Source organism: Micropterus dolomieu, linkage group LG09, assembly GCF_021292245.1.
Source record: "Micropterus dolomieu isolate WLL.071019.BEF.003 ecotype Adirondacks linkage group LG09, ASM2129224v1, whole genome shotgun sequence".
Taxonomy (NCBI): Eukaryota; Metazoa; Chordata; class Actinopteri; order Centrarchiformes; family Centrarchidae; genus Micropterus; species Micropterus dolomieu.
This window is the reverse complement of record NC_060158.1, coordinates 19,475,721-19,501,368: the sequence shown is the minus strand read 5'-3', so window position 1 is coordinate 19,501,368 and position 25,648 is coordinate 19,475,721. Positions and strand designations below refer to the sequence as shown.

Here is a 25,648-nt window from a genome sequence, read left to right as displayed (position 1 = left end):
ACGTGCCTGGATGAGATCAACAGTGTTTCAGTTTACAGCAACGTGAAAGCGTTTCCTCAGTCAAAGCACTGACTGCGCATAACTAAACTCTCAGTAGCTTAAAATAGCCCAGCCATTTGTACAATAGAAAAGTGGCAGATTAATATTTTTATTTCAACTGTGCTGGCAGGCTTTGCTGCTGACAGGCACTTTTACATGAAACATTTAAGCTAATGCTACGCAGCAATGAATGAAATCCTGCCGGCATAGCGATACAGAGCGACCGATAGCAGGTAACTGATATTAACGGACAGCAGTGTGTTTTTCAGTGTTTGTTTACTCTTCAGCTGCTAGGTTATACTGATAAAAATGAAACGTCTATCTTTTATGAGTCATACGTTCAAGTTATTGGTATTTTTTCTTCCTTTCACTAGCAGAAAAGCTGAACAAAATGGAACGGCTGAAACAGGTAACGTTAACATTAACTTACCTAACTTAGCTAACGTTAATGGTTTACCTTTCTGTTATCTGGCAACATATTTATGGTGGAGAATTCCTCCTTTAGCTAAATACTTAGTAGCTATATTATATTAGAATGTTATGTCTTACAGATGTGCTTTTTCACTGAACAATGTTGATATATGGGCTGATTTTGAAATTAATTCTATCCATATGTATGTATTTTGCATGCAATTGTGTAAAAACTTTAAATGAGAAATTACAGGCAGGTGTGTGTATCATATTATGTAGGCCTAAATAAAAGTTTAAAGTATTGTATTGAACAGTCCGTCTTATAGGGCATTTAACGATGTCTTCTACAGTTTTGGAATCAATAAAATAAAACCTTTTTATAAGGGATAAGGGATATTTAATGTAATGTCCAAATAAGAGTCAGATAAAAGTGTCAGTGGTCCTTCTGTGTGGCAACCCTCACTATTTTGTCTGAACTACAGATGGAGGATGACTCTATCTACAATATGAGTCAGAGCAGAGGATATTCTGTTCCCCCACCTTTGCCATTGACTTGTAATGCAGAACCCTCCGAACTGTATCAGGTAAGAATGTAAATCACTGCATCATATGAACTAGTGTTTTAGAGAAGTTTTGCTCAGATATTTGCCCAATGAAACACACTAACGCTTGTGCACACCATACAAATCTTAACACTCAATTCACTTCAGCTTTATTGGCATGAATGTAAAATATTGCCAAATAATGTGTGTTAAAAAATAATCATAGTAATTTTAAAATATAAAAATAAAGTAAAAATATTATATTAAAAATGAAAATAAAATAATTAAAACATAAACGTGTCTGTGCATGTGTGTGTATTAATAGACAATAAATAATAAATAAAAAACAACTAAAAATCAGTATCAAATGTGAAATTTAAAAAACAAACAAATAAAGGAGCAATTACTAAAATAACAATCAAAATAATAATCATCTGAAAATTATAAAGTACAATTATTTAATATATTTATTAGTCTAGTCTGAGTTTCCACTGGTTGTACTCAGTTCGTGGCATGAGGAGATATATTTTGCTGCAATGATTTGGCATTCTGGTATTTCTCCCAGTAAATAGGGGAGTTTCTGTGTATCTGATAAAAGGGTATATTTGGGAAATGTTCGCAAAGTGTTTTTCTGTTAATGTTTTATATTTAGGGCATGGGGTTAGAAAGTGCATCTCTGTCTCTACCTTACACCATCTTAACATGTTATTGTTGTATGTTGCTGTTATTTTATCTCAGATAGTCTTGAGGCACAGTCATTACCCACCCATCCTCCAGACCAAATCTTGGACTCTAGCAGTGCCCTTTAAAGAGCAACATCTGCACCGTACTCCAAGTGAGTCTATTGGAAATAACTACAGTCCCTGGGCCAAAGACCTTAAAATTATTAATCTCCAGCACAAACGACACACTTTCTACCAATCCTTGGCAAAACCAGCAGGTACCTGTATCCTTTCAAGTCCTTCTCATTTTAAACCCTGGTCTGTGTGAAACTATCTGAGATTGCAATGTTCTTTACTTTGTTAACTGATCATAATTTATAATGTGAACATGTAAGACTGCTCTGTAAACTTTTGCTCTTAATGAGACTATCAGCATCAACTGCAGCAGGAAAGAAACAAGCAATTACACAGAGGAGAAGGTAGTTGTGACCTTAAAGCAACACATTTCAGCACTATCTTCTATAATATTCTTTTTCTTGAAGCACTTGACCTGATTCATTAACGTTTTCACAGGGATACATCTTTTCAGGCTTCACTTTCACCTCGGCCAAAGCCTAGATTGAGAAACTTTCACACTCCCAGCAGCCGGCCTATGAGTCCTAAAGAGCAGCTGGACATCATGTACAGCCAAGAGGAGAAGATGAGGGCCATGCAGCCAGAACCTAATGAGAGAGACCTGGAAGCAAGTATAAATTAATTGTGCCAGTTGTTAGAATCTTTTGTGTCTCTCTTCTGACACATTGTTGATCTTACCTTTACTCACACAGAGGTATATGTACTACATCAACACTGGTGTCCCCAGCTTTGTGCTGGCCCCCCAGCCATATCAGCAGATGGTGAACATCATGTGCCGGCTGCCTCCCGACACTGAGGATAGTAGTAAACACCTTCAGATTTTGAGGGCGAACATGGAAGAGGAGGTCAAAAGAGATTATTACTTCAGCCTTAAGAAGAGCATAGGTATAAAACAATAAAGTGCCAGTGATTGTTTAATGGCAGTATTGCTTTATTTAGACATCCTATTTAAAGCTCTTGCTTGCACATTTGCATACATTAAACACAAAAAGGCTAGTCACTCTTCCTCTGTGATAAAAATGCCTCCTTTGCCTTGAAAATGACATTCTATCAATCTGTCGTCTATGTTGTTAATTGTCAATTGTCAGTGGACTACATTCTGATGGACCCCTCTGAGCGCCAGCGACTCTCCATATCCAGCGTCCCCAAGCCCTTTCCCAGGAGGCTGATCCGAGCGCCAGTGCCCTGGACAACTAGTTACAAGGAGACCTACATGTGGCAAAGCCAACATCTGTTTTCTGTCAGTCACGTCATGGTCCTACTTCAGGATGCCTGGCTAAACAGGTAATACAGAATTGTACTGTACTGTGCATTCAGTGAGGGTGAGCTTGTATTGTACTTATTCATTCATATCCAGCTAGACAGTCTAAACATCTTCATCTTCCTTTATATTCCCGTTATGTAGTAACATTTTAATTTAGATCCAAAGGTACTGTTTTGTGGAATTTAAAATGATATAATTATGTATTTTAAAAAACCTCTTAAAAAGCATTACGATAGCATCCTGATCCATCTGAAATGAGAATTCATTGCAATGAATATACTGTATATATATCTTTTTTCTTTCTTTCTTTTTTCTTTATATCTCTTATCATTTTTATTCAGTGTTAATCTGTTTACGTTGCGTTGTTAGCAGGGGATTGTAACTTTCAACCTCTCCTGCACAAGGTCTTATCTACTCTGGAATCATGTGTATCTGATTATATGCCAGTAAAAGTGTGTTTGTATATATGTAAGTGTCTTTCTATAAATATCAAATCCTAAGATAAGTACATTAAAAATAAAATGAATCTTCTTTCAGATTTTCATCCTTGAGATTTGTTCGATTGGAGGACCTTTTCTCCACTAGCCTCCCCCTCCTGCCATCTGAGTTTGAAGAGTTTGTCCAGAGACAGTGCCAAAACACAAGAGATGAATTGCTTCAAATGTGAGTATTGCCAGTATGCCAGACTGTCTCAAAACAGCCAGTCTGTCAGGGAGACCATAAGGTGATATCCAGACTTAATCATACCAGTGTGTCTTCTCATCGGCTTCTATAGTATGTACACAGCCAAGGCAGCTAATCATGTTGTAGCTGCAGTCTCATGTTTCCACCATGTCCACTTTGTCATACCCATGTCGAGCTGCCTTTCAGTGGATTGCTTTACATAATACCTTTAGGATTCCATTGCATCCTTTGTTGTGTGCCTGCAGTAGAGCCTGTTAGACCATGTAGCAGCCTGGCTGTAGGATGCCTGGCTGCATGACTGAAATATGAGCCTTTTTGTAGAAATTAGCTGCTGTTTGTTCATTTTCATGTTACTAATTTGCAATCGCTAACCGCTACCATTATTCTGCTGTGTGTCAGTTTCCCAGTGTCTCAGCCAACACAGAGTATATTATTTGTCTCTATAGGGATATGTAAATGTCATTAAGAACCAGGGAATAAATAAAGGACATAATAACTGCAGTAACTAGTACAGTCAGGACAGCTTTTATTCAGTAGACATCATATTAAAGGATTTCATTAAATGATTTCATTAACAGAACCTTAAGTTCGGTCCTGAAGAAACCAGATGGTTAATTGTGCTTTTAAACTTTTCTTTACGGTCAGAACATGACAAACACTTGATGCCAAACAGCAGTCTGGTATCAAACAGTTCATCACTTCACAAAGCTGAGGTAAAATGTTCAAAACAAAGAAAAATTAAGTAAAATCTTTTTTCAGTCCCTTTTCCTCAACACAATAAATATCCTAATAGAAAAGAAAGTGCTAATTCGTTTGTGATTCAAATGAATTAAATCAAATATTTATTGAACATTTGTTATTGAGGAAGATTGTATCATGGTAATTACCATTATTGTTTTATTGCCCAGCCCTAGTTCACGTTCACAAACAGACACGATCACCTGAGCATGATCAATAATTGGCACTGTTTGAGCACATTTATACACAACACTGAATGAACACACTGTCTAGGCTCCTGTCTGCGTTGTCAAACTTTTGGATTTTATTTGCAGAAGACTGCGGCCGATACATATTTCCGCCCAAGTAGTTGCTGTTTTTGTGGTTATCAAGGCATTTGCATCCATGTGGTCATGGTATCCCTGACCACCTCCAGAAGTTGTTTTGCTGATTGGATTACAATCTGTCCTCAATGCGTCTCGGTTGCGTCTACCCGATCACAATCTGATCACCCAAAATACATTTTAATGCCGGGTGTAAACAGCCTCTATGTTCCCTGATTCAGAATATGCAAAGTCTTTCACATGTGGTGAAAATAAAACTGCCAAATGTGGCAATGTGTCGTTCATTAAGAGATCAAACGCGCATCTCTTTTATTTTTTAGATTTGAGGTCTTAAATTTATATTTGTTGAGGTCTTAAAACATCTTAAAAAGCATTAAATTTGACTTTTAAAATGGTGCAAGAACCCTATTTTAACACTATTAATGAGTATATTTGTTGCCGATGCTTTTATAATAAACTGAACTGAACTTATCTCAACCATTTTCTTTCAGGTGGCTGCCTCACTGTGCATCACTCCTTGACACTTTTGAGGACCAGTGGTTGCCTCTCTTACCCAAGAGTGAGCAGTCGGCTCCAGTTGCTGTCCAGGAGTTCTTCAGCTGTGTGGCTGCTTTCATGTCACTGCAGCTCCGAAGCTTGGTCGTAGAATCACTGGAGGACCTGTTATATTTCTTCAGTATACACAAGGTTTGGACAGAATTTTTTTTTGTTGTAAAATAGTCTGTGGCGAGGAGCACCCAAATCTACTCGTACTTTTCAGACTTCACATCAGATTTTTTTTCCTGTGTTCTTCAGGACGGCAATGACTTTGGCGAGGTGTTTGATGAGATGAAGTATGTCCAGTCTCAGGTGCTGCTGATTAAGCTAAATGTGAATGAGCCTCACATTGACTTTAGCCCGAGCTTTCAGGCTTGTTGGGAGCTCATCCACAGAGCCTTCATGGAAATCATCAAGAGTGCTGAGAAGCTCCCAAGGGTACAATAATCCCTTAGCACCTTCAGTTTTAATGATCTTACTGCCATCTATTTTATATTAACCGATACAAAGTGCTGTTTCTGTTTTTATGCAACACAAATGCATACTTTATGACTGATATGCTTTGGCCAGGTGGAATGTCACCTCTTTCCCGATATCAAGAACTTGTACCTACGCACTGTCAGTCCTGATGAGTCGCTGGTTACAAACCTAATCAACAAAGCCAAGGATATTTTTCACAAGAACACAGTGGGACCTAAAAAGTAATGACACATCAACTGAATGTATGTCTTTAAAGTATGCTGATGTGCCAGTAAGTGTAATAAAGCCGGTAATACTACACCTCATTCTACAGGTATTTGAATGTATATCAAAAATACAGCAATTTACTGGACCAGACAGCAAAGCAGGAGATGTCAGCTTTCCTCAAAGAGAAACACTCTTTAGAAGGATTCACAAAGGTAATTAAACATTCCCAACTAAAATGTACACTGAACATTTTCTATTTTCAGCTGGCATTTGCTGTCTACTTGCTTTGCCAAAATATTCTCTCCTTCTCTCAATCTTCAGAAAATTGAGAGTATTAATCACTTGTGGAAGGAGATTGCTTCACTGCGCGTTACGGTGCCCCTGTCCCTGTTTTGTCTGTACGCTGGCAAGCTGAACAATGACCTGTGTGACCGTGCTGAGGCACTGAAAGAGAAGATCATCATGTTTAAAGTGGAGGAGAACCAAGAGCTTAACAAGAGGTGAGAGGAAACTCTCTATCTCCTTAAAACGTGAACAGCAGAAAAGTGTCTGATAGATTGAACAACTCCTTTGTTTTCTTTGTTTAGTTTCAACAGCAAATTAGTCATAGGTTTACTTAAATTTGAAGAGAGAGAATGTCATCGACAAGCTGTTGTTTTTTCCCAGGATCTGTCAAATGTATGAGGAGATTACTGAGACCATCAGAGGCACTCCAGAAACCACAGAGGAGTTGGTGTCTCTCAACCAGTACATTAAAAAGACCAGTGATGTGACCATTCACAAGCTGATAGATGAGATTGATGAGGCCTCATACCGCCTCAACTTCCTCCTGGACTATGCCACTCTACCCTGTATGTGAAACCCCTAGTGCTTTTCTTAATTAGAGCCAAAATAAAGTGCATTTAATATACACAAATACCACCATAGATACCCTAACCCTTATTTCCTTCATCTCTTTAGCTTGGTTTAGCTAAATAATTTTATACCAATGTTTGAATCAAGCAGTTATATAATTTTTTTGTCTTTTCTCTCTTACTCTAGCTGATGACTTGAGGCTGAACTCCCGCGTTTTCCAGTGGCCCAATCAGATCCTGACTGAGCTTGACGACAGCAAGGTTCGTCTGGCCACCATGAGAAGACAGGCTGAGGGATATCTACAAACAAGGTTACTGGAATAAACAATTTTTACGTTGAATGTGGTGTTTGTCCCTCCTCAGCTTCACCCAGGCACCATCCAGTATCCGACATTGGATTTGTTTTGGCTCAAAGATGGAGAAGTGCAGTAAATTCAGATTTAGTTAGCTAACTGTTCAGTAAATTTAGCCACAGTCTGTTTTCTGACACCAAACGCCAGCAACTGAAATAACAACTGCTACATCTCCATTTTACTGTCTCAGGATAATAGACTTTGACAAGAGGCTGCAGGGTGTGGCCAAGGACATACAGGCCTTTAAGAAGAAGGAAGTAATGAACATGGAAGAGATGAAGAACAATGTGGGAAATCTCACTCAAATCGCCGCCAACCTAGAGGCTGCTCTCACTGATCTAGAGGTAAGAGACACTGCAAATTTGAAAGGTTTGATACCCAAGCAAAACATAGACTGCACTACCTCAAAGTCATGTTTCAGATGGCGGTTGGAAAACACTTTTGTCACTGCTTTTTCAACAGTATATCAACAAAGAGCAGTTGTTGCTGGAGAAGGAGCCGAGCCAGTTCCCAATGCTCCAAACTCTGATATCCGACAAACAGCCATATGAACAGCTCTGGTCCACGGCACTAAACTTTCAGAGCATGTCAGAGGAGTGGATGAATGGTAGGTGACTCACGGTGGGGAAACTACGTGCATTTTTTATTTTCTCACAGCTACTTTATGAGTAGCCCTTAATAGCACACAACTAGTGTAAGCAGGATGCACAGTTGTTTTCACATTGGTGTACTTCCTTTATCATTTAATGCCTAGGTCCTTTTGTACGCTTGGATGCTGAGAAAATCTCTGATGAGGTGGACATCATGTGGAGGACCATGCATAAACTGACTAAGTCTCTGTCTAATCTTCCTGGGCCTTGCCGTGTGGCTAAAAGCTTCAAAAACAAGATAGACCAGTTCAAGCAGCACCTACCCATCCTGAAAACCATCTGTAACCCTGGCATCAAAGACCGCCACTGGGAGAGGGTCGGCTGAATATTTTTTATCTTCATTCATTCAGCTGACACTGATAGAAATCCACTGTCAGATTCACTTTGTAAGGACCAAGTGTCCTTCGTCTCCTGTGATCCATGAAGCTGATGTGAATAATTTACGCCTCTCTACAGATTAGCAGCATTGTGGGCTTTAATGTCAAACCGGATGTGAACAGCTCACTGTTGAACATGTTGGAATTGGGCCTTTCCCAGTTCTCTGATAAGTAAGACACTTTACTGACATTACACCATGTTGGAAAACATGTAAAGAACAAAGAGAATGTACTGTGTTTAGTGTGGAAAATCAATGACCCTGATTTTTATGTTAATCAAACTTTTGATGAGTTATAGAACTAACTACTTTTTTTTTTTTTTTACCTCTGCCCTAGGTTGGAAGAGATTGGAGCATCGGCCAGTAAGGAGTACTCTCTGGAAAAATCCATGGAGAAGATGAAAAATGAATGGGCCGAGCTCCAGTTCTCTTTCACTCCGTACAGAGATACAGTATGACAAACACACCATACAATCACATACATTTACAATAGATATACTACAAGCTGAAATGCTCAAACAGTCATGTTAACTCAATTCAAACTGCCCACACATTTCATATGGGACATTGACATCAACTTAATATTTTATCATAGGGTACCAATATTTTGTCAGCAGTGGATGACATCCAAGTGCTTCTCGATGACCACGTTATTAAGACGCAGACCATTCGAGGTTCACCTTTCATTAAGCCAATAGAGACTGAATGTAAGGTAAGACATGGCAACACAAACCACTCTCTATAGAGATAAACCCTCAGCAGGTATTAATAGTAGATGTAACCATAGTGAACATCATTTCCTCATTTGCCTAAAGAGTAGAGCAATGGTGCCGGCTCATCATACTGTTCTATAACATTATCACTTTTAAAAAATATATATAAAACTTTCAAATTAGACACTACAGATGAATCACACATAACATTCCTGCTGCTATCTTTTACCGTATTCATTCAAACGACTTTAAAATTGTATAGAAAAGTCAAAGAACCATAAATCAGCCTAGATAGAATGAGTTTGTGTGATTTTGGAGGTATATGTGTGACCCTCAGCCATATGTTTATGACAAGTAAAGCCACAAAAATAACTCTTCTGTTTGCAACAAGAGGTGGTCTGACCAGGTGGAAATGCAGGCACAATTTCATGCTAGAACAAGTAACCAAATTGCCTGTTCTGCATAAACACAACCTCTGCAGGGCCACTCACTATAGTCACTATGCACCATTGAAAGTAGCTTTATTTGGAACCATAAAATTACCATAAAAGGGCTTGTAATAACCTGTTTGAGGAATGCAAGCTAATATAATCATTACACAGTACTCTTCTGAATCCTCATCTGTTTTTATGGGCTTGCTTTTACATTGTTTTGTTTACACTACCATTTATGAATATTGCATCGTTTCTACCCTGTTATCTTATTTTTCCTTTTTGTGGCTTCTTGTTGGCTTTGTGGGATTGTTATAGTGTTTTGAAAAATAAACTTTAGAAATGATGCAACTATGAGACAAAACAATAGCTTGTTGTTGCTATAATTATGTTATTCTCACCATTACTTTCCTACCTAGCAATGGGAGGACAAGCTGCTGAGTATGCAGGACATCCTAGACTCCATGTTGAGGTGTCAAGCTTCTTGGCTTTACCTTGAACCCATCTTTAGCTCTGAGGACATCATTGCCCAGATGCCTGAGGAGGGACGCAAGTTTGCCATTGTGGACAGCTACTGGAAGAACATCATCGCTGAAGCGGTAAGATCCTCTGGACACACAAACACCTGTTTTGGTTTGCAAAAATTGATTCTCATGCACTTCGCTTTTGCTTTTGTGTGATTTTACCGGTCCAGATTAAGGATACACGTGTTCTGGTGGCTACAAGCCAGCCCAACATGCTGGAACGGCTACAGGAGGCCAATGTATTCCTGGATGACATCCAAAAAGGCCTCAATACATACCTGGAAAAGAAGAGGCTCTATTTCCCAAGGTTTTTTCCCACTAGTACTAGCCCTAATAGGGCATTATAATTACAGAACATACAAATGACACAGTGAGCACTTATATTAACATTCTTTCTAACGGTGTTAAGTCAAGTGGTTGTTTTTTTTCCCCTCTCCTCTTCATTACATTCTTAGGTTCTTCTTCCTGTCCAACGACGAGCTGCTGGAGATCTTGTCACAGACCAAAGACCCACTGCGTGTGCAGCCCCACCTGAAGAAGTGTTTTGAGGGCATTGCCAAACTGGAGTTCACCAAAGATATGGCTATCACTGGCATGATCAGCTCTGAGAAGGAGACTGTGCCCTTCACAGAAAAGATTTATCCAGCCAAAGCCAAGGTGTAGAAGAGTGTTTTTATACATTGTGTCAGTAGTTGTTTCATATATTTTGACATTAAATATACATAAATGTATGTATCATGTCTATTTTATATTCTTATATTTCTGTTATGGTAACAAATTTAACTTGGATATAACACGGTGGATATATGTGATGGACTGTTATCGCCTGATTTTTAGGGTATGGTAGAAAAGTGGCTGCTGCAGGTGGAAAACCTAATGCTCATGAGTGTTCGACATGTCATCCATCAAGGAGTGATTCAGTATACGGAGGTATTTAGGGATCCAACTTCATTTTTGAATCTGTGATTAACTTAGGTTGACTTAATTTTATGATAAGGTGATGTTTTTTTGTTTTTTTGCTGTAGGTGCCCAGGAAGAAGTGGGTGTTGCAGTGGCCTGGCCAAGTTGTCATTTGTGCCTCCTCCATCTTTTGGACTACTGAAGTATCTGAAGCCATTCAGACCAACTCTCTGCCTGTCAGTTTTTAGACCCACCAGTCCATTCACTGCTAATTTCCTCAAGTCCAAAAATGACATAACTGTTACACTGTAGTCTAACCTGTGTAATCCATTCCACTCAAAGGCCTATGTGGAGAAGTGCAATGCCCAGATTGCTGACATTGTGGAGCTGGTGCGTGGGAAGCTGCCAGGAGGGGCAAGGATGACCCTTGGTGCTCTCACTGTTATAGATGTTCATGGTAATATAACTGTTTATTCCATTTCATTTTAAAGGTTTAAAATATGTTCTCTTGATTAAATCTAGCTTGCAGAAAATCTTGTGCTTTTTTCCTCTCTTAGCTCGAGATGTTGTGGCAAAACTGGCAGAAGACCGCATCTCCTCACTGAATGACTTTGCATGGATTTCTCAACTTCGTTACTTCTGGGAGGATGGAGAAGTGATGCTGCGCATGATCACCACCTGTTTGAAATATGGCTATGAATATCTGGGCAATTCCCCCCGCCTTGTAATTACACCACTTACAGATCGCTGCTATAGGTAACTTATTGTAAAATTTACTGTTGGCAGATTCTAATATATTGTAAATCCAGTGTCCAAGATGGGAAGTTCTTTCATTGTATCATTTGGTCAAATGACTTTGTGCTACACTAGAACTCTGATGGGGGCTTTGAAGTTGAACTTGGGAGGAGCTCCTGAGGGTCCTGCCGGAACTGGCAAGACTGAGACCACAAAAGATCTGGCAAAAGCATTGGCTAAACAGGTACACCAAAACGGTTAACATTAAAACACTGCATTTTATTTGTGTTTTTTAATACTAGCATTAAAGCTGTAATTTGTTTCTAGTGTGTCGTGTTCAATTGCTCCGATGGTCTGGACTACAAGGCCATGAGTAAGTTCTTTAAAGGACTGGCTCAGTCTGGAGCTTGGGCCTGCTTTGATGAGTTCAATCGTATTGAGGTGAGCACAGCTATTATTATACTGGTCAAATCTATCTCTATGATTGGATTATTTTAATACACTTTAAACTGTCTTAACAAAGAAAGTAACTGACTGTTGTAAGCCATATAAAACACTGCTGCTAGAGATTTTTATTTTTTAACTAAGGAATGGCAGAATACATCTCCAGCACTGCACTGGCTTAGTTTATCTTTATATAGAGTCCAAGTACAAGCACCTTTTTATATGTCAGAATATCCATCATTTTAAATCCAGCCTTGTGCTCTCTCATCTTCTTCTGCAAAAAATGTAGAGCGCCATGTAAGAAGCATGTACCAAAAATGTGCAATGATTTACCTGCCAACAAAATGTTTCATTTGTAACCATGACAGAAAAAACACATGGTATTACCTGTATTGTATCCAAGCAATTAGATAGCAAACATGCCTGCACTTGTGTTGTTTCTTCTTAATGCTCAACAATGTTGTTGAATGCAAAGAAACAGCTGCCACTTTGAATTACTGTCCAGTTCAACATGGCATATTTGCATCTTCAAATACAGGTGATGTTGATGATTGAGTATTATATATTGTTCTCTCTCAGTCACAACACATTACAAAGAGTGTTTGCTGAAGGCAGTTACATGTACATCATTTATTAATTTATTGTTTCTTTCACTTTTCACTTGTACAACATGTGTGTGTGTGTGTGTCACAGGTTGAGGTGCTCTCGGTGGTGGCTCAGCAGGTCCTCTGCATACAACAGGCCATTGGCAAACATCTGAAGACCTTCATGTTTGAGGGAACAGTGCTGTCACTCAACCCAACCTGCTCTGTGTTCATCACCATGAACCCTGGTTACGCTGGCAGAGCAGAGCTCCCTGACAATTTAAAGGTACAGCACTGTAGCACTGTCACTCTAGTCACTATAATCACTTAACAGTCACTCATAATGTCACTCAGCAGTGCAGAATGTGATGATGAAAAGTGTGTTCTTGAGAGAATAAGATGCTAGAACTACCTTGCCAATCTTGTGTTGTAGGCTCTTTTCCGGACAGTGGCTATGATGGTGCCAGACTATGGGCTCATTGGGGAGATCTCATTATACTCCATGGGCTTTATTGAATCTCGCAGGCATGTATATTTTTTTGTAAGTATATTTTTTCTGGGCTTGACTTTGCTGCCGTTTGGTTCACTCACCAATCCTCTTTGATCTCAAATTCCAATTTTACCGACAGCCTGGCCCAGAAGATCGTGGCTACCTACCGTTTGTGCTCTGAGCAGCTGTCTTCCCAACACCACTATGACTACGGTATGCGAGCTGTGAAGTCGGTGCTGACTGCAGCAGGGAATCTGAAGCTGAAGTACCCCAAGGAGAATGAGAGCGTGCTGTTGCTTCGGGCGCTGATGGACGTCAACATGGCCAAGTTTCTAGCACAGGATGTGCCATTGTTTCAGGTGACAAGGGTTGCACCAAATCTAATTGTAGGTAGTTTTCTGTGTATGCATCAGTTGTTTCAGTAATTAATAGTTCAATCTCCCGCTGCTCCCCACAGGGTATCATCTCTGATTTATTCCCCGGTGTGGTCCTTCCAAAACCAGACTACGAACTACTCCTCAAGGCTCTTAATGACAACATTGCTAAGCTCAAGCTCCAGCCAGTCCCATGGTTCATTGGCAAAATTATCCAGGTACCAAGGAGGAGGAGTGCTATGTCTTAAAACAATATAATGCTCAATGGCAAATATAATATAATACTACTCAGAATTTGATTTGTGATTGTGTATAGGTGTATGAGATGATGTTGGTACGCCATGGTTTCATGATAGTAGGAGACCCCCTTGGAGGAAAGACTTCTGCATATAAAGTTCTTGCTGATGCCCTTGGAGACCTTTATGAAGGTAGGTATTTAAATTAACACGCATCTTGTAGTTGCTACCATGTTTTTTCCTAATCATAAATTGGCCTCTAGCTAAACCATCAGCAAAGATATTATTCTATTTCAGTTTTAAGTTTTTTTGCATTCCACTTTTTCAGCCAAGCTCATGGAGGAGTTTGCAGTGGATTACTGCATCATCAACCCCAAGGCCATCACCATGGGCCAGCTGTATGGCTGCTTCGATCCAGTCAGCCATGAGTGGTCTGATGGTGTGCTGGCCACCTCTTTCAGGGATCAGGCTATCTCTGCTTCAGAAAATCGACAATGGATCATCTTTGATGGGCCCATTGATGCTGTCTGGATTGAGAACATGAATACTGTGCTGGATGACAACAAGAAGGTACTGGACATTTTGATGCCTTCCTCACTGTAGTTTTTTCTTACTGCTGCTAAAAAGTTTTTAAAATGCCATTAATTAGTCAATTGGTTGGTTGCTCAGGTTTTCTGGTCATTGAAACATGCACAGCAGGTTATCTAAACAACTGCGAGCCAGATTTGATTAAATTTGGAGTAGAGATTCATTTTTTTTGTAGGGGATTTACCTTTCTGTTAGAGTCTTTAAATAAGAAGCCTCTGTCTTTTTCTGCTTTCTGCTAGCTTTGTTTGATGAGCGGTGAGATCATCCAGATGAGTTCCAAAATGAGTCTGATCTTCGAACCTGCTGACCTGGAGCAAGCCTCTCCTGCTACCGTCAGTAGGTAAGCGACACAGACAGAAGCTGCAGCATCAACTGCTATCTTTAAATAGAAAGCATACAGTTTGAAAGTTTAAAAAAGTTGCTGCATTGTGGATTTTGAATGTAACCATCTGTCTTAAGGTGTGGTATGATCTACATGGAACCCCAGCAGCTGGGCTGGTCTCCTCTCAGAGATTCCTACATGAACACACTGCCTGAAAGCCTGACCACTGAACATAGAGAACTGGTGAGATTACAAACATGCATTTTTTTTAATTGGCTCATCAATGGCCTTTTACATTTTTTGTTACTTTTATGTTACTTTTTATATTACTGTTAGATGTCATTTGATGTGTCTTCTATCTGGTTCTTTGCTCTTTTGTCCCATAGATAGTGGACCTGTTTGACTGGCTAGTTCAGCCCTGCCTGGACTTTATAGACAGGGAGTGTCACTATGCGGTTCAAACATCTCCCATTCACTTGGCCTCCAGTCTAATGAAATTGTACACCTGCCTGATGGGTTAGTAAGAATTACATTTAGTTAATAGTTTATACATATTTCTTTTTGTCAGTTTGTGTGTGTGTTAACATTCCTGTCAATACACAGATGAAATTTCTGCGTCAGGAGCCAATGGTACACAGATGTCCAGCCAGCAGATAACCATGTGGCTGCAGGGTCTGTTCCTCTTCGCGGTCGTATGGACTCTGGGTGGGACCATCACTGGGAACTGTCGTAAAAAGTTTGATGTCTTCTACCGCAATCTGATCATGGGCATGGACGATGAGCACCCTCGGCCTAAGACTGTGAAACTTAAAAAGAACAACATCTTCCCTGAGAGAGGTCATGAAACAAAAAGAATTATGTATAATTAATATACCAATTAAAAAATCTGTCTTTTTAACATTAGTCATGCATGATGTTTACTTATTGTTTTGCAGGCATTGTCTATGACTACTACTTTCATAAGGATGGACAAGGACAGTGGAATGTATGGACTGATTCAATCACAAATGAAGAAAACATCATTTCAGCTGGAGCCAATGTGAGTGTGTTGATGGTTACAGCTGCTAAAGGTGCCAGTGTGAATGTCCGTGTTGCCTGAAACTCTTATCCCTACCAGGTGTCAGACCTGATCATACCAACCATGGAGACGGCGCGTCAGCTGTTTTTCCTGCGTACCTACCTGGCACATGAAATACCCATGCTGTTTGTTGGGCCCACTGGCACTGGCAAATCTATCATCAACAAAAGCTTCTTGGTAACGCTGCCTAAAGGGCAGTACACACCAAACTGTATCAACTTCTCAGCCCGAACTTCAGCAAATCAGACCCAAGACATCATCATGGCCAAGCTGGACCGAAGAAGGAAGGGAGTGTTTGGACCTCCTATGGGAAAGAAGTGTGTCGTCTATGTTGGTAAAGATGGACCAACCATACTGTTAGGTTAAAAGTGGATAATTGAGTGAGGGGGTCACATATTAAGAAGTGTTTGAAAGCTCTTCATTGATCCTCATTGTTATCTCTTCTTTGTAGATGATCTGAACATGCCAGCTAAGGAAATCTACGGCGCCCAACCACCAATCGAGCTGCTCAGGCAGTGGATTGACCATCATCACTGGTATGACAAGAAGGACACTTCCAGACTAAACATTGTGGATGTGCTGTTTCTGTCTGCAATGGGGCCTCCTGGTGGTGGGAAAAACGACATTACAGGTATTGCTGAAATTATTATTTATTTAATCAGTCATTTCATTTAGGGAAAATCAGCAATAATAAGGTTTCCTGCAAGTAACTAAATGTTTGAAATGCTAGGCCGCTTCACCCGCCACTTGAATATCATCTCAATTGATTCCTTTGATGATGAAACACTGACCAAGATATTCACCTCCATTACTGACTGGCACTTCAGCAAGGGCTTTGATGCCTCTTTCAACAGGTAACCTGTCAAATATGTTTTAGAATAACATACAGTGCTGGAAGGATATAAATTATCATTGTAAAGAAAGATGAACAGTGTTTTGTCTTATGTCCAAGGCTAGGCAAGATCATGGTAAAGGCCACCATGGCAGTCTATAAGGATGCCATGGACAGTTTCCTCCCCACCCCATCTAAGTCCCACTACATCTTCAACTTGCGGGACTTTGCTCGAGTGATACGAGGTGTGCTTCTGGCTCCACATACACACATGCAGGTAAGAGTGGAAACATTAGCGAAATGTTTAAATTAATTTGACTGACTTGATGCATGTCTTCCTCACATGTGTTGGCCATTTATGCCAGGACAGAGACAAACTGATGCGCCTGTGGATCCACGAGGTCTACCGTGTTTTTTATGACCGACTCGTTGACAACGAAGACAAGGAGACATTCTTTGGCATTGTCAAAGAGAGAACCTCAAACTTCTTCAAGCAGAGTGTGGAAAAGGTACATAATTGAATCGTGCACACTCTTAAAGAAAAAAGTTTTTCAGCAAAAATGACTGAAATTGTTTGGATAGGAAGCCCTTTACAAAAAGATGAGTTTAGTAGATTTGGGTCTAAATCAGTTTAAAGCGTTTCTGCTGTCAGATATATTTTGTCCGTTAATTACTACTTCTGCATTCATATGGTAGTGGCATAGTCCAAGTGAGTTCCAAGTCAACTAGATACTAAATACTAAGATTTAAAACTGGAGCTTCTGTGTTTCTAAATCCTAAATCTCTCCAATTCTTGTCTAGCTCCTGAGCCATCTCAGTCCTGATGGCAAGGTAGTGGATGAGAGCATCCGTAGCTTGTTCTTCGGTGACTATGCCAAGCCTGACTCTGATATTAAAGCCTACGACGAAATCACAGACTTTTGTGCCTTACAAGAAGTGATGGAGTTCTACCTGGATGAGTACAACAACTGCAGCAAGGCACCCATGCCCCTGGTAATGTTCAAATTTGCCATTGAGCATATTTCTCGCATCTGCCGTGTGCTGAAACAAGACAATGGTCATCTTCTACTTGTCGGCATTGGTGGTTCAGGGCGTCAGAGCACCACTAAGCTGGGCACCTTCATCAATGATTACGTCCTGTTCCAGATTGAGTTGACCAAGAACTACAGCATGTCAGACTGGCGTGATGACCTGAAGCGGATAATGCTTAAAGCAGGCATCGAAGGAAAGAGCCTTGTGTTCCTGTTCAATGACAGCCAAATTAAGGATGAGGCCATGTTAGAAGACATTAACATGCTGCTTAACACTGGTGATGTACCTAACATCTTTGCTGCGGATGAACGTGCTGACATAATTGAGAAAATGCAGGGAATCGCCCGGATGGAGGGCAAAAAGATTGATGCCACTCCACTCTCAATGTACACCTTCTTCATTGACCGTGTGAAGGCCAACCTTCACATTGTGCTAGGTAGGCACCTTTACGTGTCTTTTTTTTTTTTTATTGAAGTTTTAGTAAGTAGTTGTAACTGGGAATTATTGTATTCAACAGCCATGAGTCCTATCGGTGATGCATTTAGGAACCGTCTTAGGATGTTCCCCTCCCTTATCAACTGCTGCACCATTGACTGGTTCCACACATGGCCAAATGATGCTTTGGAGATGGTGGCCCACAAGTTCCTAGAGGATATGGAAATGGACAGTGACATCAGACTGGAGTAATGGCTTAAAAATAATGCAAAAAAAGTAGCACTTTTTCCAGCTTTTTCCACAGTGGCATGGACTTAATTTGCATTTGGCACTGTGTAGTATACCCACTTTTTGTTTTGTTTTCTGTGATCTCAGGGTAGTGGAGATGTGCAAGACCTTCCAGACAAGTGTCAGAGACATGTCTCAACGGTACTTCTCCAGACTGAGGAGACACAACTATGTCACGCCCACCTCTTACCTTGAACTCATCCTCACCTTCAAGAGTCTGCTTAATGCCAAGAGGAATGAAGTGGAAACTGCGAGGAACCGCTACATCGTTGGTCTCCAGAAACTGGAGTTTGCTGCGTCTCAGGTGATGCACCCTGTCAAGCAATATTACTTTTAATGTTATTTCTCTGACCAAATTAAATACAAATTAATCCAAATTGATACTATATCTACAGGTGTCAGTGATGCAGGCGGAGCTAACTGCTTTGCAGCCAGAGCTGATCCAGACCTCAGCTGAAACAGATAAGATGATGGTTAAGATAGAGGGGGAAACAGTGGAGGTGGATGCTAAGAAAGAACTTGTGTCTGCTGATGAGAAAGTGGCTAATGAAGCAGCAGCTACAGCCCAAGCCATCAAGGTAGATATTTAAGGGGCAAAACCAGTGCAAAAATGTTCATAATTTATGAATTGTTCAAATCTTTTTTTTCTAAAATAGATCTGCCAGTTGTTTTCAAGAAGTAAAAAATTCTACAGTAGATTTTTTGCTTTTTAGATTTTTGTTCATTCATTTATATATTTAGACCCTGATTGTAGTGTCCTGGTTGTCTTCCAGGATGAGTGTATGGGAGACTTGGCAGAAGCAATGCCTGCATTGGAGGCTGCCCTGTCAGCGCTGGACACCTTAAAACCTGCAGACATTACAGTAGTTAAGTCTATGCAGAACCCGCCAAGTCCAGTCAAACTTGTCATGGAGTCCATCTGTATAATGAAGGGCATCAAACCTGAGAGAAAACCTGATCCTAGTGGCTCAGGTGAGATCCACTTTGAAGGGATGATTTTAATATGGCATTATTCTCATTGAAAAAGGTTTATATTGTACTTCTGAAATTTACAAATATTCATCTTAATATAAAATATGAAAACATTATTATTGAATAACTTGTAATAATTAATAAATATGTTACAGGTAAGATGGTTGAGGACTTCTGGGGGCCCTCTAAGAAGCTCCTTGGAGACCTGAAGTTTTTGGAAAACCTCAAAGCCTACGACAAAGACAACATTCCTGCCCCGTACATCAAGAAAATCAGAGAGAAGTTCATTGACAACCCTGAGTTTCAGCCTTCTGTTATTAAAAATGTCTCCTCAGCTTGTGAGGGTCTCTGTAAATGGGTGCGAGCGATGGAAGTGTATGAGCGTGTGGCCAAAGTGGTAGCCCCCAAGAAGGAGAGACTAAAGCTGGCTGAGGATGAGCTGGCTGTGCAGATGGAAAAGTTGACTGTGAAAAGAGCTGAGCTGAAAAAAGTTGAGGACAGACTGCAGTGCCTGAATGATGATTTGGATGCCATGATCAACAAGAAGAAAGACCTGGAGGACAACATTGAACTGTGTTCTGAGAAGCTGATCAGGGCAGAGAAGCTCATAGGAGGACTGGGTGGGGAGAAGGACAGGTGGACAGAGGCTGCAAGGCAACTAGGGATTAGGTATTTGAAAATATACACACTATTATTCTTCACTGTGAGTCATGATATGTGGTGTGGTGTGCCTGAATTTTAATATTAATCAGATTGGTAATATGTTTCCCTTCTGCAGATACACCAACCTGACAGGTGACATACTCCTCTCTTCAGGAACTGTATCTTACCTTGGGGCATTTACTGTAGACTACCGTATAGAGTGCCAGAAGCAGTGGCATATCCTGTGCCAGGAGAAGAAAATCCCCTGCTCTGAGCACTTCACCCTTAGCAACACTCTGGGTAACCAGGTGGCCATCAGGGCATGGCAGATTGCTGGACTGCCAGTGGACTCCTTCTCCACAGACAATGGTATCATCGTGTTTAACTCCCGTCGGTGGCCCCTAATGATTGACCCTCAAGGTCAAGCCAACAAATGGATCAAGAACATGGAGAAGGCTAATAAACTTGCCGTCATCAAACTGTCTGATAGAAACTATGTGAGAATCTTGGAGAATTCCATCCAGTTTGGAACCCCAGTGCTTTTGGAGAACGTTGGAGAGGAACTCGATCCGGTGCTCGAACCTGTGTTGCTGAAGCAGACCTTCAAACAGCAGGGTGTCGAGTACATGAAAATAGGAGAGAATATTGTGGAATATTCCAAAGACTTTTTGTTCTACATGACCACTGGACTGAGGAACCCTCACTACCTCCCAGAGGTGGCTGTCAAAGTCTGTCTGCTGAACTTCATGATCACGCCACAAGGCCTACAGGACCAGCTTTTAGGGCTTGTAGCAGCCAAAGAGAAACCTGAGCTGGAAGAGAAGAAGAACCAGCTCATTCTGGAGAGTGCTGCCAACAACAAGCAGCTGAAGGAAATTGAGGACAAGATCTTAAAAGTGCTCTCCTCTTCCGAGGGGAACATCCTGGAGGATGAGACTGCTATTAAGATCTTGTCATCCTCCAAAATCCTCTCCGAGGAGATCTCAGAGAAGCAAAAAATTTCCAGTGTCACAGAGAAAAAGATTGATGACACTCGCATGGGTTACCGTCCTGTGGCTGAGCACTCGTCCATTTTGTTTTTCTGTATCTCAGAATTGGCCAACATCGAGCCTATGTACCAGTACTCTCTAACCTGGTTCATCAATCTCTACCTGTATTCCATTTCCCAGAGCTTGAAGAGCGATGATGTGGCTGAAAGGATCAGCAACATTGTTAAGCACTTCACGCTCAGCATCTACAATAATGTGTGCCGCTCGCTTTTTGAGAAGGATAAGCTGCTTTTCTCCTTGCTTCTCACTGTAGGCATCATGCAAGGTAAGGGACAGGTTGACGACCAGGTGTGGCGCTTCCTTCTAACAGGTGGCATAGCTTTGGATAACCCTTACCCCAACCCCGCTCCAGACTGGCTGACTGACAAATCTTGGTCTAAAATCGTCAGGGCGTCCAAACTTCCAAACCTGGATGGTTTCTTTGAACATGTCCAAGACAACATCTCCAAATGGAAGATGCTCTATGATTCAGGAAGGCCCCATAAGGACCAGTTGCCTGACCAGTGGAGTGGGTTGGTGGGGATGGACAGAATGGTAGTTATCAGGTGCTTCAGGCCAGATAAACTGGTTCCAGCAGTGCAGGATTTCATAGTGGACAACATGGGACAGGCCTACATTGAACCACCCACCTTTGACCTGGCAGGCAGTTACAAAGACTCCAACTGCTGCTCTCCTCTCATCTTTGTGTTGTCACCAGGATCTGATCCAACTGCAGGTAGTAAATTGAAGACTTGTGACCTTACTACATTTTAGTCCCACACCGCCTAGTCAAACTGTAATATACAATTAAATACAGAAGGAAACCTGGTTCAGAAGTGACTCCTGGTTTTATTTTTGGATGCAAAAAGCCTTTAATAGAGTATTGCATTATTTCTTCAGGTCTGCTGAAGTTTGCCGATGACCTAGAAATGGGGGGCAGTAAGACCCAAACCATCTCTCTCGGACAGGGACAAGGACCCATAGCAGCTCAGATGATTAACAAAGCAATCAAAGAGGGAACCTGGGTGGTACTGCAGAACTGCCACCTGGCCACTAGCTGGATGCCTGCTCTGGAGAGGATATGTGAGGAAACCATCAACCCAGAGAGCACACACCCTGGCTTTAGGTAAAAGATTCTAGACAGTGAGTTTAACTGAAATATGTTCTTGCATGAAGAAGACAATAATGGCAAGTGTCTCTTTTTTTCTCCCCAGGTTGTGGTTAACCAGTTATCCGTCCGACAAGTTCCCAGTCAGTATTCTGCAGAATGGGTTGAAGATGACCAATGAGCCTCCTAAAGGAATAAGAGCCAACATGTTGCGCTCCTATCTGAGTCACCCCATCTCTGACCCTGCCTTCTTTAGCAGCTCCAAGAAACAGGTCATTTGGCAGAAGCTCCTATTTGGTCTCACCTTCTTCCATGCTCTAGTACAAGAAAGGAGGAACTTTGGACCTCTGGGTGAGAACTATGTATATAATATATTAGTTCTCATCTCTTGTTTGACCCTTGTGTGATAAAATGTTTTTGTTTACACTGGATCTTTGTAAGTGGTGTAACGTTTTGTATTTTCATATTTGAAACATTATTGTATGAGGTATGTTTATTTTACCTTCATTCTGACATTATATGTTATATGTTGCTGCTGTTGTTTTTCCATTTTCTCTCAGGTTGGAATATTCCCTATGAGTTTAACGAGTCTGACTTGAGGATCAGTATGAGGCAGATCCAGATGTTCCTAGATGAGTATGATGAGGTTCCACTGGAGGCCCTCACCTACCTTACAGGTGAGAATGTCATAGTTTTATCCCAGTATGGCATTCATTTACACCAATGAAATTGGCTGCAAGGTTTCTGTTCCGAGTAGTTAGGTCACCCTTAAATCACAGGTTGATGTACCCTAAATCTTAAGGCAAGTGTTTTTTTAATCTGTGAGCTTTATTACTCCACTATCTCTCTTTGCATATATAAAAGTGTGTATATGTAACATGGACCAAACTTGACCAAACTTGACAATAAGTTACAACAATGTCCATGTATTTCCAGTATTTGGTGTTTTCATGATCCCTTTTCTTCCCTTTTCAGGTGAGTGCAACTATGGTGGCAGGGTGACAGATGACAAAGACAGGCGCCTGCTGCTGTCGCTTCTGTCCATTTTCTACAGCTGGGAGCTGATAGAGCAGGAGAGCTACCACCTGTGTGAGGGAGATTTGTACTATGTCCCAGCTCATGGCCCCTACCAGGTACTATCAGAGCTCTGGCCAATTTCTAATGAGTGCTAAAGCCTACGACTGCCATATCCATCATTATCAGTCATGACCTGGCACGAAGCAGCTGTCTTCTTATGTCATTATGGCCAAAATGTTTTAAATGAAACAACAGCAGCTAATTTCACTGTTTACCCAGAGGAGGATAAATGGTTTTAATCACAGTGTAATATTTGTCTGGAATGAAATCAAGATAATGTTGGGCCTTGAGGGCACAGAGTTGAACATCACTGTTATAAGTCAAGTAATTTTTTAATCATCCTAAATGATAGAGATTAATTTTTAAAAATGATTGTCTTTATTTCAGACGTATGTTACCTACATTCGCAGTCTTCCAATTTGTGCCGATCCCTGTGTGTTTGGACTTCATAGCAACGCTGACATCACAAAGGACAATCAAGAGACCAATCAGCTCCTGGATGGAGTGCTGCTGACACTGCCTAGGCAGACGGGAGGCGGGGCTAAGTCTTCTCAGGTTAGCACTGCCTATTGGCTGAAGCGCTGAAGCAACAGACTTTTATTTCCTACTTTTGGCTCATGCTAATTTCCCTGAGGAAACATTATATGCGAACATGTTTTCTTATATTCGGCTTTGTGTTATCATTGTAGGAAGTGGTGGATGAGCTTGCGGAAGACATCCTGTCTAGGCTGCCAGCAGACTTTAACATACAAATGGTTATAAATAAATACCCAGTCATGTATGAGGAGTCTATGAATACTGTTTTGAGGCAGGAAATGATCCGCTTTAACAGGTAATAACAACTTGTGCTGCTGTGCAAGTGAATATTCATGTTGGAAAAAGGACAAACCTTCATTACCAATAACTCATGTTCATTAATCACTTTGCGTGTCGCGCACTCATGAAATCCTTTACTATTGATACTTGATCGCATTCGTCTCCCCTTTTGACAGACTCACTCATGTGGTGCGCGACAGCTTGGTAAACATCCGCAAAGCTTTGAAGGGCCAGATCGTTATGTCTGCTGAACTTGAGAACGTCTTCAACAGTATGCTGGTGGGCAAGGTGCCCGCCATGTGGGCAGCCAAGTCATATCCCTCTCTCAAGCCACTGGGGAGCTACGTGACCGATCTCTTAGCCAGGTTGCGTTTCCTCAAAGTAAGAATTACAATTTTTATGGGGGACACAGACCTTGAGCGAGGCTGGAATATGACTGGCCAGATGAATAATGTCCAATAGCATATATGTACAGTTGCCTTAGAGAATTGACCGTTTTATTATACTACCTACACCTATGCTAATGCTTCGATATCTTGACAGGATTGGATAGATAACGGCCCGTCCACAGTCTTCTGGCTCTCTGGTTTCTACTTCACACAGTCATTTCTTACTGGAGTGGCTCAGAATTTTGCCAGGAAGTACACCATCCCCATAGACTACATTGGCTTTGAATATGAGGCATGTAATTAGTTTGCTAACCTTTCTCAATGTTTTTGGTCATTTTCAACCATAATGATAATATAGGGATGTATTGGGTGGTAATAACAGGGATGTATTGGGTGGATATTCACGCTCTGAGTTGTGTTCCAGGTGATCAAAGAAGAGACCCATATGGATGAGAAGCCAGAGGACGGGGCCTATGTCAAGGGTCTTTTCATGGAGGGGGCGCGCTGGGACAGAGAGAACATGGTCATTGGAGAGTCCCTCCCCAAGATCCTCTTTGACTCTTTGCCCATTATCAAGCTCAAACCAGGAGAAATGTCAAAGTTTCAACATGAAAACATATATGTTTGTCCTGTTTACAAAACCAGTGCCCGCAGAGGGACCTTGTCCACCACAGGCCACTCCACCAACTACGTCATGTCCATCGAGCTGCCCTCGGACAAGCCACAGAAACACTGGGTAAACCGTGGAGTGGCATGCCTCTGCCAGCTGGATGACTGAGAACTAGCATCAACTGATTAAATATTTCAAACTATTAAAAAAAATGCATATGCCAAAGAATGTGTATGTGTTTATATGCCAAAGTAACACAGGTGTAAACACACTAAGAGGTGGTACAGCTTGGTTGTAACGTTGGATTAGTTACTGGTGGCACTGCATAATGAAAAGAGCTGCTTTTGAAATGTGTTTGAACTATGATGCACTTTACAATTTTATTTTATTTTGTATGTGGTTCTTTTTGTTTCAGAGTGGGTGGTGGGTTATTACAACAATTTGTTACAGGATAATAAAGTCAGCAAAATGCTAACTACTGGATGATGATGTCAATATGTGTGTATGAGTGCTCTCTTAAAAGCATCTGAGCCATCCAGAAGTGTGTTCTGAAGGCAAACACTAGATGGCAGCAAAGCCCAAACCAGCATTCCACATGGGTCTCATCTGGCACCCGCAATGATGTCTTGAGTTGTTACCATAGACTGTATAGTTATTACATAAGTAACGTGAATATGTATTAATATAGCCACACAGTGTGCCTTCAGGTGCAAGTATGGTTTATGGAAATTTGATGTAAATGCTG

At 41.0% G+C, this 25,648-nt stretch overlaps 1 protein-coding gene across 1 annotated transcript; it reads left to right on the top strand.

The window, feature by feature from the left end:
* Nucleotides 1–10: 10 nt before the first annotated feature.
* Nucleotides 11–25,386, top strand: dnah3 (dynein axonemal heavy chain 3). The gene is made up of 63 exons (XM_046057731.1): nucleotides 11–272; nucleotides 414–448; nucleotides 933–1,034; nucleotides 1,731–1,938; nucleotides 2,088–2,133; nucleotides 2,228–2,396; nucleotides 2,482–2,674; nucleotides 2,878–3,073; nucleotides 3,591–3,716; nucleotides 5,290–5,485; nucleotides 5,594–5,773; nucleotides 5,906–6,036; nucleotides 6,129–6,234; nucleotides 6,344–6,522; nucleotides 6,689–6,873; nucleotides 7,064–7,187; nucleotides 7,420–7,573; nucleotides 7,692–7,836; nucleotides 7,984–8,195; nucleotides 8,336–8,427; nucleotides 8,593–8,707; nucleotides 8,851–8,967; nucleotides 9,819–9,998; nucleotides 10,094–10,230; nucleotides 10,379–10,580; nucleotides 10,761–10,853; nucleotides 10,949–11,059; nucleotides 11,166–11,280; nucleotides 11,381–11,579; nucleotides 11,694–11,802; nucleotides 11,886–11,999; nucleotides 12,696–12,872; nucleotides 13,020–13,111; nucleotides 13,216–13,435; nucleotides 13,534–13,668; nucleotides 13,767–13,878; nucleotides 14,015–14,256; nucleotides 14,514–14,614; nucleotides 14,734–14,839; nucleotides 14,983–15,112; nucleotides 15,200–15,433; nucleotides 15,532–15,635; nucleotides 15,714–16,008; nucleotides 16,126–16,305; nucleotides 16,405–16,528; nucleotides 16,627–16,783; nucleotides 16,872–17,015; nucleotides 17,308–17,974; nucleotides 18,056–18,221; nucleotides 18,349–18,565; nucleotides 18,657–18,839; nucleotides 19,035–19,233; nucleotides 19,389–19,902; nucleotides 20,012–21,639; nucleotides 21,804–22,029; nucleotides 22,118–22,362; nucleotides 22,572–22,688; nucleotides 22,987–23,144; nucleotides 23,476–23,643; nucleotides 23,778–23,920; nucleotides 24,081–24,285; nucleotides 24,448–24,585; nucleotides 24,718–25,386. The coding sequence occupies exons 1-63, from the start codon at nucleotides 230–232 to the stop codon at nucleotides 25,069–25,071; spliced, it is 12,195 nt and encodes a 4,064-aa protein (XP_045913687.1). The 5' UTR covers nucleotides 11–229; the 3' UTR covers nucleotides 25,072–25,386.
* The last annotated feature ends 262 nt before the right edge of the window (nucleotides 25,387–25,648 follow it).